At 44.9% G+C, this 13,216-nt stretch overlaps 1 protein-coding gene across 5 annotated transcripts in view; it reads left to right on the top strand.

Annotated features, from left to right (window-relative positions):
- The first annotated feature begins 1,514 nt into the window (after positions 1-1,514).
- LOC121551415 (sterol regulatory element-binding protein 1-like) overlaps positions 1,515-13,216 on the top strand; it is a 33,860-nt gene continuing 22,158 nt past the window's right edge. Inside the window, exons 1-8 of one of the 5 annotated variants that reach the window (XM_045214787.1) lie at positions 1,515-1,838; positions 4,349-4,978; positions 9,438-9,601; positions 9,855-9,998; positions 10,854-11,072; positions 11,630-11,744; positions 12,248-12,408; positions 12,860-13,076. In XM_045214787.1, coding sequence (XP_045070722.1) covers positions 1,736-1,838; positions 4,349-4,978; positions 9,438-9,601; positions 9,855-9,998; positions 10,854-11,072; positions 11,630-11,744; positions 12,248-12,408; positions 12,860-13,076 — 1,753 coding nt within the window. In that variant the 5' untranslated portion in view covers positions 1,515-1,735. Of the gene's footprint in view, positions 1,839-4,348; positions 4,979-8,333; positions 8,369-9,437; positions 9,611-9,854; positions 9,999-10,853; positions 11,073-11,626; positions 11,745-12,247; positions 12,409-12,859; positions 13,077-13,216 lie in introns of those variants that run through there. The other 4 variants (XM_045214786.1, XM_041864056.2, XM_045214785.1 and 1 more) reach the window with 4 other exon arrangements.

The raw sequence follows: 13,216 nt of genomic DNA, 5'->3' as shown, positions 1-13,216 counted from the left end.
CACGGGACCAACACTTTACATGTTGCTTTTATATTTTTGTTCAGTATAGATCCATCTGGATCTCCCTGACTGAATACATTGTACACCCATAGAACTCTCTATTGGATCTATGCGGATAACTGACTGATCCTTTGGCTGCCTGTTGAGCATCACACTGATCTCCTGGCGTGTTGCAAGATTCAAATGAGCAGCATGTTAGTCAGGACAACTATCAACAAAGGCAGTCCTGCTGACAGCAGGCCGGGCCCCTATATACTATATCTTTCCTGCTCCACTGCTTGCTATTCAACAACTAGTTTGCTGCTGTGCTACTGTCGGTCGTTGACCCATTTCTTTCCCTTACCACGCCTTTGTTGTGCCCCCTTTGTGTGTGCTTGTGTTTCGGTGAGCTCACACATGGCTCACATGTCCTACTACAATCCACATATCTGTGTTCTCTAGGATGGAGATGTTGTTGATAATTAACTCAAGGTTATTATTGCTGATTATTCAATGGTCATTCTAGAGAGCCATTACTTGTGTTAATTGCTTAATTGCCATGGTTTGAATAATACATTTTGTGTTATTTATTGTTTGAAGATAACATTGTTTGCTTTGACTTTATGCTACATCTCGTTGTCCAACCAAAGGGGACTTCCATGAGCTTTGGTAAGTCAACCCTGTTAATCTTGTCTTGCCCTAAAAGTTTTGAAGCAGCACATAAGTCCATCTATATAATTAGCCAGCTCCCCCTTCCCCTCCACTACTCCAGGAGAAATACATGATGTAACCACGTGAGCCAAAGTCGTGATGTCAGATCACCCCACTCGGTTTCCGAGTTCCCCATTGGTCGATTTCTCTGGTTCTACAGGCTGAGTCATCACTACGGGCCACACAAGCATGGACAGTGGTTAGCCCACCCCTGCTTGGCGTTGATTGGCTGCTAAGGACAAGCCCATAATAAACATACCCATGCTGTTGCTTTTCGAGAGGAAAATACAATTTTCTCTATTATAAAACGCTACTAATGCATGATATAAGTGCAGACCATGAAACAAAACAAATATTAAAAACATGACAAGATATTTCCACATTAAATCAATGTATTTGCCCCTTGAAGAGGCTCAGTTGGTAGAGCATGGCGCTTGTAACGCCAGGGTTGTGGGTTCGTTTCCCACGGGGGGCCAGTATGAAAAATGTATGCACTAACTGTAAGTCGCTCTGGATAAGAGCGTCTGCTAAAAATGTAAATGTAAAGTTATAAACTTCTGTTATGTATTTCCCCACAGTGTTCATCCTACATAATAGTAGTTTTCAAGGAACACGAAAGCCCAAGTAAAGAACACTGCTTATTTACTCTTCACAATAGCCATGCACAAATGTAAATGCCATATGGACATATTGTATTTTGTCTGGGAGTTGCCAGTCAAAACAGGCTTGAGACTGTGAAGGGGGGAGGCGGAATTCACAGGTTGTCGGGGATTGGCTAGAACAAGTGTCACTCATTAAGCGCTCTGTAACCAGCTAGCTAAGCGTGTGGATCCTCAATGAGCACTGTTTAGCGTGACAAGTGTGCCTCTTGGGCATCAATATGAAGACAGGAGAAGGCACTATTTGACAGATCAATAACAAAGTTGGAGTTTCTCACTGGCATTATTGCAAATGTAGCTAGATACCCAGACATCGATTTAAGTGGAAATCGCAAGTTTTAAGCCACAGTGAGTTAGCTAACGCTAGCCATAACGAGACAGCAAAAATGAACTTGTCTTTTGACGATCATTCACTGGATAATCTGGATCCAACCCTATCCCTAAATGACCCCAGCGATATTGACACGGCTCTGCTCAATGACATTGATGGTAAGAACGTTAAACTTACTAGCAAAACTGGCAACTTCAACTTGGTAATGTTAGCTAGTTTTAGCTAACTATCCATATTGTTACGAATGTTAGCTAGCTAGCCAAAGAAGTGACAGCTACAGCAGTAACACACACATGAAACAGCTTGTACACAAATAACGTTAAACTGAGTGAGGTACTATTAACTACTTACTATAGGCACCCAGTGAGTCATTTTGATTTACAGCTTACCCGTCAGTTACCTGTCACGTTAGCTAACTAACATTAGTTATGACCTCAAATCAAATGTACGAGTTGTTTATATTTGACTCAAACAGTATGTGATAGTAGGAGAAGTCTTCCTTCTCAGGGTCGAGGAGAATCCTAGCTGACCTTAAGGAACTAACGTTAGCTAGCTACTGTCTGAGTTCGGTGTTTGTCTTTCTGTTGTTGCTGCTTTCGTTCTTGCGTTTTGGTTCTCATCTAACTCTAGACACATTTGTATCTGCTATTTTGTATGTTAATGATAAGATAAAATAATGTGTATACTATACACGAGCTGATATTTCGCTGCTAATTTGTGTGTGATGAACGGAACAGAAGCTAGTTACAATGTGCCCCGCCCCCTCCAACTTGTCCTACTGACATCACGATGAGGTTAATATCGAGCATTCCCTGTCCGGTTCATTTCAAGAGGCGTGAAGTAAGGCTATAACATGATCTGATGGCTGCTTTTTCCCCGCCCAAATACACACTATATATGTTTCAGTCTTATTAAAATGTTAATAGTTTATATTTTAATTAGTTAAATTGTATCGAACCTAGTTATATTAATGCATTCAATTGAATAGTGGTTATTCGATTCGTTGGTGGTATTACCTAATGTTATTTGTCAGTATAATCAATGGCTTGTATGCACTCACTAACTGTAAATCGCTCTGGATAAGAGCGTCTGCTAAATGACTAAAATGTAAAATGCTTGATTGTTTGCCAACAAGTGCTCTGCTGCAACATCTCACCCTTCCACCCTAAAAGTTGACCTAGAGTAACCCAGCACTGAATTGTCCCATAGTAACCCCTTTTCGTTGAAACCACGTGCTTCCTCTCTTTCTGTCTTGGGGCTGGCCTGCATTGCAAGTGTCTGAGGCGCTTTCTGATTGGTCGGCAGCGATCACCTCATACAAAACCTTGGTTTACAAATCCAGACTAGTCAGGCTGCTGTGGCTGTGCAGACAGAGAGCAGAAGCAAAGGCAGAAGCATGAAGTGTGTTCCCTTATTACTGGACCCAGTCCTTATAATATATGACTATTAGCTTTATGATTTGGTCTAAGATTAAACAAAATGGTCCTTCTCCTTGCCAGGGAACATCCTCCTCACTGTGCTGCCTGAAACTCATTTGAGATAGCCTAGCCTATTTCTGTTGGAAATCCAGAAGAATAGGCTATACTGTACTAATGAAGGTTTCTCATAGACAGTAATTGTGAGCATCTCTAGCCGATGAAACAAGTATGCTATACGGTGTATTACCCTAAAACAAGACCTGTTTTATTATTATTGTTAGAGAATAATGTTTTCAGTGTGAGTAACTAACTTGTTACTATTACTCAATTTCATGTTATAATGTAAAGTACTATCATGCCATGCTCACGTGGAGGGTGCAGCATAGCATAGTAAACATCACCAGTGATTTTCATCAACACTAAATTCTTGCATCTTTCCATCCTCACCTACTCAGGTTTGTTGTCCCTTGTTGTCTCCCTTCTGGAGCCCATTAGAGTGGCATAGACCCAGTCTGCTCTGCTGCAGTGGCCACATAATAACTGCATTACTGACCACTGACCAGGACTAGGACTGCACTGAGCTGGCCCCATTTACTGTCCTGCTCTACTTCTCAGATCAGGGCCCATATCCACAAAGTATCTCAGAGTATGAGTGCTGATCTAGGATCAGATCTTTTGTGTACATGATAATCTGATTCATTCTGATCAAAACTGATCTTAGATCAGCGCCTACTCTGAGACACTTTATGAGCCCAGTTCTTGGTGTTTTCCAATTGAGTTAGGGCAGAAATTCAGTGATCCATTACCATGTGGTGTGGAGAGAGAAATGGGAGAAATGCTCTGTCAGTCTCCCAGTGGTTCAAGCCTTAATTTAACAAGCCTTTTATTGACAATAGTGAAACGCTCCGATTGAATTACAGGGTTTTATCTCTGCTCCATTCAGAGGCCCAGAGACCTAGTTTGGTCATTGGAAGGCATGCTGTTAAGATGTTCTAAATGAGTGCTGTATGGATTGGACAAAAGGGTCTGCTGTGTGGTGTGTACAGATGTTTGTTCCAGCCCAGCTTTAACACACAAGATTCAACTAATCACAGTCTTCAATTTAGACTACTTTGCCTTATTTGACCCTCTTCTCCTGATTTCTTCAACTGTGGCAATTTCATGGTTAACAAGCTATCCCCTGTCTCTCTCTGTCTCCGTGGTTCTCTCAACCTATGGAATACTCTGACTATATCTCCATCTCTCCTCAGACATGCTGCAGCTCATCAACAACCAGGACATGGTGGAGTTCAACCAGGACATGGCTGGTATCTTTGACCCCCCTCAGTTCACAGGGGTCACCCCTACCCAGGACCTCCCTGTCCCCGGCCTGCCCCACTCCATCCCCTCCCCTCCATCCTCCACATCCTCCTCCATCCTGAGCAGCAGCCCCCACCTTGATGCTCTCCTGGGGCCTCCCATCATCCGTAGTTCCTCCCCCCCAGACAAGGCCTTCCACCCCCCCACCTTCCAGCAGTCGCCCCTGGCCCAGGTCACCACCTCCACCCCTGTACCACTACCCAGGCCGCAGCAGCAGCCAGCACCCCAGCAAAGCTCTCCATCAGCCCAGGCTGCTCAGGGTCTCAGGCAGCCCAAGGTGGACCAGCCCCAGCCCCTGCCGGTCCTCTCCCCCCCAGCCCCTGTTCCAATCCAGCTTCCTCCCCCAGCCTCTACCTCCCACACTGTACCCGGCCAGAGCCCCGTGTTCAGTGCCGCCCCCCAGGCCCTGTTCACCTCTCCTGCACCCCAGCAGCAGCAGCCCCAGGCTCAGCTGCTGCCCCAGCCCCAGGTCCATGCCCAGCAGATCCGGATTAATTACAGCACCCAGAATGGCTACAAAGGTGAGGAACAGATTAAATCTATATTCCTCAGTATTAACAGTTGAAATGCTGGTAGTAGATGGATGAGAGTCTACAATAGCAGTAAATAAGGTCTTCTAGGCCAAGGGAGCAAACAGATGCAAGGAAACTTAAAACTGAGTCACTCACCCTAACCCTTCCACGTGGAGATGAAACATAGCTATCTTCCTCCTTAATGGTTGTAGGGGTTTCCCCATGCCCCTCCCTACTCACCCCCCCAGTCCTGCCAGGTAATGTGAGGGAGGGAGCCCCACCATGTGCTGCTAGTAGTAGGAGCAGTAGCAGTAGTAGTAGCAGCAGCACAACCACCACCATCACCACATGGTCGTTAAGACTGTCTTATTTATGGTGCAGAGCCACACTGTTGTGGCTGGATGAGAGCAGAGCATGACTGGAGGAACAACTCACACACCTACTCTCACACACATACTCTCAGGGCAAAAAGTAGGGACTGATAATGGACACTGGTATACAAAGCACAGTCACTCACTCCATGAAGAAAACACACTTGTTGTTATGTTATCAGGAGAGTTGTGTACTACGATGCAGTAACAGTAGTAGTACAGCATGTTTCCAAAGGAGAGTCAGTGGGTTACTCAACCTCCGCTGACTGTCAGTCAAAATCCCAATCTAAGACCCTTTGGTCAGAGTGAAGGACCGTCCCTGAGGCTGAAAGAGGGTGTTTTGTCTACACTATCTATGAGGCACACTCAGATACACACACACACTTGCGCGCATACAGTGGGGAGAACAAGTATTTGATACACTGCTGATTTTGCAGGTTTTCCTATTTACAAAGCATGTAGAGGTCTGTAATTTTCAACTGTGAGAGACGGAATCTATAACAAAAATCCAGAAAATCACATTGTATGATTTTTAAGTAATTAATTTGCATTTTATTGCATGACATACAGTGGGGGAAAAAAGTATTTAGTCAGCCACCAATTGTGCAAGTTCTCCCACTTAAAAAGATGAGGTAGGCCTGTAATTTTCATCATAGGTACACGTCAACTATGACAGACAAAATGAGAAAAAAAAATCCAGAACATCACATTGTAGGATTTTTAATGAATTGATTTTCAAATTATGGTGGAAAATAAGTATTTGTTCAATAACAAAAGTTTCTCAATACTTTGTTATATACCCTTTGTTGGCAGTGACACAGGTCAAACGTTTTCTGTAAGTCTTCACAAGGTTTTCACACACTGTTGCTGGTATTTTGGCCCATTCCTCCATGCAGATCTCCTCTAGAGCAGTGATGTTTTGGGGCTGTCGCTGGGCAACACGGACTTTCAACTCCCTCCAAAGATTTTCTATGGGGTTGAGATCTGGAGACTGGCTTGGCCACTCCAGGACCTTGAAATGCTTCTTACGAAGCCACTCCTTCGTTGCCCGGGCGGTGTGTTTGGGATCATTGTCATGCTGAAAGACCCAGCTACGTTTCATCTTCAATGCCCTTGCTGATGGAAGGAGGTTTTCACTCAAAATCTCACAATACATGGCCCCATTCATTCTTTCCTTTACACGGATCAGTCGTCCTGGTCCCTTTGCAGAAAAACAGCCCCAAAGCATGATGTTTCCACCCCCATGCTTCACAGTAGGTATGGTATTCTTTGGATGCAACTCAGCATTCTTTGTCCTCCAAACACGGCCGAGTTGAGTTTTTACCAAAAAGTTCTATTTTGGTTTCATCTGACCATATGACATTCTCCCAATCCTCTTCTGGATCATCCAAATGCACTCTAGCAAACTTCAGACGGGCCTGGACATGTACTGGCTTAAGCAGGGGGACACGTCTGGCACTGCAGGATTTGAGTCCCTGGCGGCGTAGTGTGTTACTGATGGTAGGCTTTGTTACTTTGGTCCCAGCTCTCTGCAGGTCATTCACTAGGTCCCCCTGTGTGGTTCTGGGATTTTTGCTCACCGTTCTTGTGATCATTTTGACCCCACGGGGTGAGATCTTGCGTGGAGCCCCCAGATCGAGGGAGCTTATCAGTGGTCTTGTATGTCTTCCATTTCCTAATAATTGCTCCCACAGTTGATTTCTTCAAACCAAGCTGCTTACCTATTGCAGATTCAGTCTTCCCAGCCTGGTGCAGGTCTACAATTTTGTTTCTGGTGTCCTTTGACAGCTCTTTGGTCTTGGCCATAGTGGAGTTTGGAGTGTGACTGTTTAAGGTTGTGGACAGGTGTCTTTTATACTGATAACAAGTTCAAACAGGTGCCATTAATACAGGTAACGAGTGGAGGACAGAGGAGCCTCTTAAAGAAGAAGTTACAGGTCTGTGAGAGCCAGAAATCTTGCTTGTTTGTAGGTGACCAAATACTTATTTTCCACCATAATTTGCAAATAAATTCATTAAAAATCCTACAATGTGATTTTCTGGATTTTTTTTTCTCAATTTGTCTGTCATAGTTGACGTGTACCTATGATGAAAATTACAGGCCTCTCTCATCTTTTTAAGTGGGAGAACTTGCACAATTGTTGGCTGACTAAATACATTTTTCCCCCACTGTAAGTATTTGATACATCAAAAAAGCAAAACTTAATATTTGGTACAGAAACCTTTGTTTGCAATTACAGAGATCATACGTTTCCTGTAGGTCTTGACCAGGTTTGCACACACTGCAGCAGGGATTTTGGCCCACTCCTTCATACAGACCTCTCCAGATCCTTCAGGTTTCGGGGCTGTCGCTGGGCAATACGGACTTTCAGCTCCCTCCAAAGATTTTCTATTGGGTTCAGGTCTGGAGACTGGCTAGGCCACTCCAGGACCTTGAGATGCTTCTTACGGAGCCACTCCTTAGTTGCCCTGGCTTTGTGTTTCGGGTCGTTGTCATGCTGGAAGACCCAGCAATTACCCATCTTCAATACTCTTACTGAGGGAAGGAGGTTGTTGGCCAAGATCTCGCGATACATGGCCCCATCCATCCTCCCCTCAATACGGTGCGGTCGTCCTGTCCCCTTTGCAGAAAAGCATCCCCAAAGAATGATGTTTCCACCTCCATGCTTCACGGTTGGGATGGTGTTCTTGGGGTTGTACTCATCCTTCTTCTTCCTCCAAACACGGCGAGTGGAGTTTAGACCAAAAAGCTCTATTTTTGTCTCATCAGACCACATGACCTTCTCCCATTCCTCCTCTGGATCATCCAGATGGTCATTGGCAAACTTCAGACGGGCCTCGACATGCGCTGGCTTGAGCAGGGGGACCTTGCTTGCGCTGCAGGATTTTAATCCATGACGGCGTAGTGTGTTACTAATGGTTTTCTTTGAGACTGTGTTCCCAGCTCTCTTCAGGTCATTGACCAGGTCCTGCCGTGTAGTTCTGGGCTGATACCTCACCTTCCTCATGATCATTGATGCCCCACGAGGTGAGATCAGTTGTTGCCTTCTCACCAAGCTGTTTGCCTATTGTCCTGTAGCCCATCCCAGCCTTGTGCAGGTCTACAATTTTATCCCTGATGTCCTTACACAGCTCTCTGGTCTTGGCCATTGTGGAGAGGTTGGAGTCTGTTTGATTGAGTGTGTGGACAGGTGTCTTTTATACAGGTAACGAGTTCAAACAGGTGCAGTTAATACAGGTAATGAGTGGAGAACAGGAGGGCTTCTTAAAGAAAAACTAACAGGTCTGTGAGAGCCGGAATTCTTACTGGTTGGTAGGTGATCAAATACTTATGTCATGCAATAAAATGCAAATTACTTAAAAATCATACAATGTGATTTTCTGGATTTTTGTTTTAGATTCCGTCTCTCACAGTTGAAGTGTACCTAAGATAAAAAATTACAGACCTCTACATGCTTTGTAAGTAGGAAAACCTGCAAAATCGGCAGTGTATCAAATACTTGTTCTCCCCACTGTACCTGTTTAACATTGTCCCTTTGACAGTGTTATGAAACTACTGTAAGAGCTCTGCCCCATGCAGCCATGCCCTAGCATTACAAACCTACTGACTCTGTGTGGACCGATGCCCTTACAGCCACCTAACATGCTATTATGTTACACACACTGCCTGCTACAGTCATCATATCGTATGTTTTCTAGGTCAAAGTTAATTCCTACAATAATAATCTATACTGTTATGGGTCGGTGACTCAAGTGTCCTTATTGCTGCTTCTGCCATTATATCACATCATGATATCACTCTCCAGCGGTGAAAGGTCATACGCTACTAAGCCACGCAATTTATGTGAACTTTGGCCTTGCCAGAGACTTATGGTGACGACAGTTTAGATGGTGTTTTGTTTTTACAGCTCCACTGCTAGTTGGTCAATTGTGTTTGAACTATTTTTGGTTTGATTCATAAGTCCACACTAGCAGGACGTTTTGAATGGGAAAACGAAAATTAGCGTTTATTGGACAAGTTTAGGTAATCCTTCCCTGTTTCAGGCAGTTTTCTTCCGTTTGGTGCCTAATGAACATGACCCTGATTATTTTTCTAGCTGTCAATCATCAAGGAGGCCCTGCCCAGCCCATGGTAAGCCTGTCATCGACCCCTTCCGGCGTTCAGCCAATGACCATCCAGGCTCTGACCACCACGGCCCCCCTCCTGACCACCTCAGCAAGCCCCCCAGCTCAGACCATCGCATCACACCACGTTCAACAAGTCCAACAAGTGAGTTTGTTCACCTGTGTGTGTTGTTCGATGAGACCCATTAACCCCAAGAAAATCACCACACCAGAAAAAAATGATTTGTTCTTTGTATTCAAACCTATTATTTTACCAGTATTTGTTTCATGACTAATTTGTTTCATTGCACATTTTTTTCATTACTAATTTATTTCAATGGAAATGCTCCCTCAGGTCTATAGTTTAACCCTCCATCGCTCTCTCTCACTCGCTCCCCCTCTCCTCTCAGGTGTTGCTCCAGCCCCAGTTTATCAAGGCTGAGTCTCTGCTGCTGACCACCCTGAACCGTGACCCCTGCATGGTCACTACTGTGGCCTCTCCCTGTATCACCTCCCTGGCCACCACCACATCCCAGAGCACCCACTCACTACAGGTAGGAACCACCACCACATCCCAGAGCACCCACTCACTACAGGTAGGAACCACCACCACATCCCAGAGCACCCACTCACTACAGGTAGGAACCACCACCACATCCCAGAGCACCCACTCACTACAGGTAGGAACCACCACCACATCCCAGAACACCCACTCACTACAGGTAGGAACCACCACCACATCCCAGAACACCCACTCACTACAGGTAGGAACCACCACCACATCCCAGAACACCCACTCACTACAGGTAGGAACCACCACCACATCCCAGAACACCCACTCACTACAGGTAGGAACCATAGGAACTAGATGATAGTATAATAACTAGAATTATAATGTCATAAAGTAATAACAACAACTAGAAACTGTCATTTTCCTGAAGAAAAATTGTCCAAAAGTATTTTTATGGTAGTGGAAGAAGACAAAGTATTGTGCTATGTAGGGCATAGTGTCAATCTAGACCAGGGGTGTCAAACAATACTGCCTGTTGTTTGAGGGGGAAACAAACTCAATATACTTTAAAATGACTAAAACCACATCGGAAGTGTGTAGAAATGATAATTGACCTATATTCATACAGTTTCTTGACTGTCAAGCTCACTAATGCAAAAAAACGATGGATAGAGGAGTATTTTTAGCAAATTTTGACGGCAATGAAATATAAGACATTTTCAGTGCGGCCCTCTGGACCTCGTTGAAGACAGAATGCGGCCCCGGGGCAAATTGAGTTTGACACCCCATCTAGATGCAACTTTAGTGATCGTCTTCTTAGAAAAAACTTCTCTCCTCCTACCCTCTCATTCTGTCCTCCCTCTTTCTTCCTCCTTACCTCCCCCCTCCCTCTCTCTAGGCTCTGATGAGTGGTGGCACCTTCCTGACCAGGGTGCCAGTGATGATGGACTCTGACAAGCTGCCCATCAACCGTATCACAATCAGCAGTAAACCTATGGGCCTGCCCCCCAAGGGCGAGAAGCGGACCGCCCACAACGCCATTGAGAAGCGCTACCGCTCGTCCATCAACGACAAGATCATTGAGCTTAAAGACCTGGTGGCCGGGACTGAGGCCAAGGTATTAATATTGAAAATATATACGTAGAGTTTTTAAATTACATTTATAAAATATTATTTACAACATACATTTTAAGCAAGAGATTCCCATTAAGATACTGTAGAGCTTTCAAGAACTGAATCATCTGACAGAGAAAAGTAACTGGCTGTGTCTGAATACCCATACTAGTGGACTACATACTGCATACTCATTTAGGCTTTTGATCAGATAAATTGACGCGCTGTACCAAAACGAACAAATGGCAGGAGTAAACACAATCGCACATTAGATGACGCATTCTGAGTACTATTTTCAAAATTGTACATACTATAAAAGTATTTTTTACATTTATTTTTTGCGTACCGTTTAGTACGCTAGTATGGGTATTGGGACACGACCACTGTTTTGTTTGTGGATTCCAATATTAAGATGCTGTGTTAGTATTATATCTAAGTAAGCTCAAAGGCATACTGTTTATCAGAGGCTCTTAAAATCTTGCTTTAAGTTTGTATTCACCTTTTTCATCGGCTAAGCAGCTCAACAAGTTGTTGTATTGACCTTTTTCATCCGCTAAGCAGCTCAACAAGTCAGCAATTCTGAAGAAGGCAATAGACTACATCCGCTACCTACAGCAGTCCAACCAGAAACTAAAAGCAGAGAACATGGCCCTGAAAATGTCTGCCCAGAAGAACAGTGAGTGGTCCTTCTCCTCCCTGCCCTGGCTCTTCTTCTCCTTTTCTGCCTGCCCTTTCCTCTCCTCCATCCTCCCTTTATCACCATCCTATTGTTATTCATTATGAAGAAGAAGGATTCATCATGGCTAAAGCTTCTGTCATTTAATTTCTTAAAGAAGTGCTTTGTGAAATGCAGTCATTTTCTGATGGCTAGTGCTGGTTGTGCTTGAATCAAGAGCTGGGTCCGTATTCATAAAGCGTCTCAGAGTAGGAGGGCTGATCTAGGATCAGGTTCCCCCTGTCCATATAATTCTATTCATTAAACTGATTCTAGATCAGCACTCTGAGACACTTTATAGATACGGGCCCTGGGACAGATGTCATAACAGTATGATGATGATGGCCGGAACTATTCTGAGGTTGACCCTTTCTTTCTCTACCTCCCTCCTCTTTTTTCTCTCCTCCTCTCTCTTACTCCTTCCATCTCCTTCCCCTCTCTCCCTCCTCCTCTCTGTTCTCCAGAGTCTCTGAAGGACCTGGTTGCCATGGAGGTGGACGGCCCACAGACGGACGTGAAGAGCGAGCTGCCCACCCCTCCGCCCTCCGACGTGGGCTCTCCCACCTCCTACTCCCACTGTGGCAGCGACTCAGAACCTGACAGCCCCATGGGGGAGGACAGCAAGGTTGGTTTCACAACCTGAGACGTGAAACCTCACTGAAAAAGCTTAGAGTGGAGCCAGTCAGGATACTGGATGTTACCTGTAACTAATGCTTCTCATGACTTGGAGAAAGGAGCTTGGAAGATGTTGGACTTCTCTGCTATAGTTCCCTAGAATAGAACGCTGAGAAAGGAACTGGTAATTCTCTAGCAACATACATCCTGTAGCAACAAGGATGGAGACAAATAAAAACAGAGACGCTAAACCGTTGTTTTGTTCAATGGCTAACAATAGGGATATCAAGTGTCTCCAATAATCATGTAAAGTAAACATATGATAATAAGTTATAGTTCTTAGTTCTAACTCCCTGATTACAATTGTAGTTCCAGTTCCATCTCTACTTCTTGATCTAGTTCTAATTCTAACCCTGACTCCTTATGTTGTCTCCTCTTCTCTCCTGTCCTCTCCCCTGCAGCCGGCGGTCAATCTGATGGACACGTCATCGTCCACCCCGGGCGGTGCAGGCATGCTGGACCGCTCCCGCATGGCGCTGTGCACATTCACCTTCCTCTTCCTCTCCCTCAACCCCCTGGCCTCCATGCTGTGTGGAGGGATGGGCTCCAGCACCACCGCTAACAACGACGCAGTGCATCCTGGGACAGGCAGGAACATGCTGGGCCTAGACAACGCAGGTATGGAGGGAAAGAGGGAAGGTGGCGGAGGTGTGTATCTGTGTGTCTTACTCCTAGTGAGTTCATCTAATACTCCCATGTGTATTTTCTAGTAGGTCCATCTCTTCTGTGTCTGTGTTTGCGTGCATGTCTCCTAAACT

Source organism: Coregonus clupeaformis, unplaced genomic scaffold, assembly GCF_020615455.1.
Source record: "Coregonus clupeaformis isolate EN_2021a unplaced genomic scaffold, ASM2061545v1 scaf0313, whole genome shotgun sequence".
Taxonomy (NCBI): Eukaryota; Metazoa; Chordata; class Actinopteri; order Salmoniformes; family Salmonidae; genus Coregonus; species Coregonus clupeaformis.
This window is presented reverse-complemented; position numbering and strand designations above follow the sequence as displayed.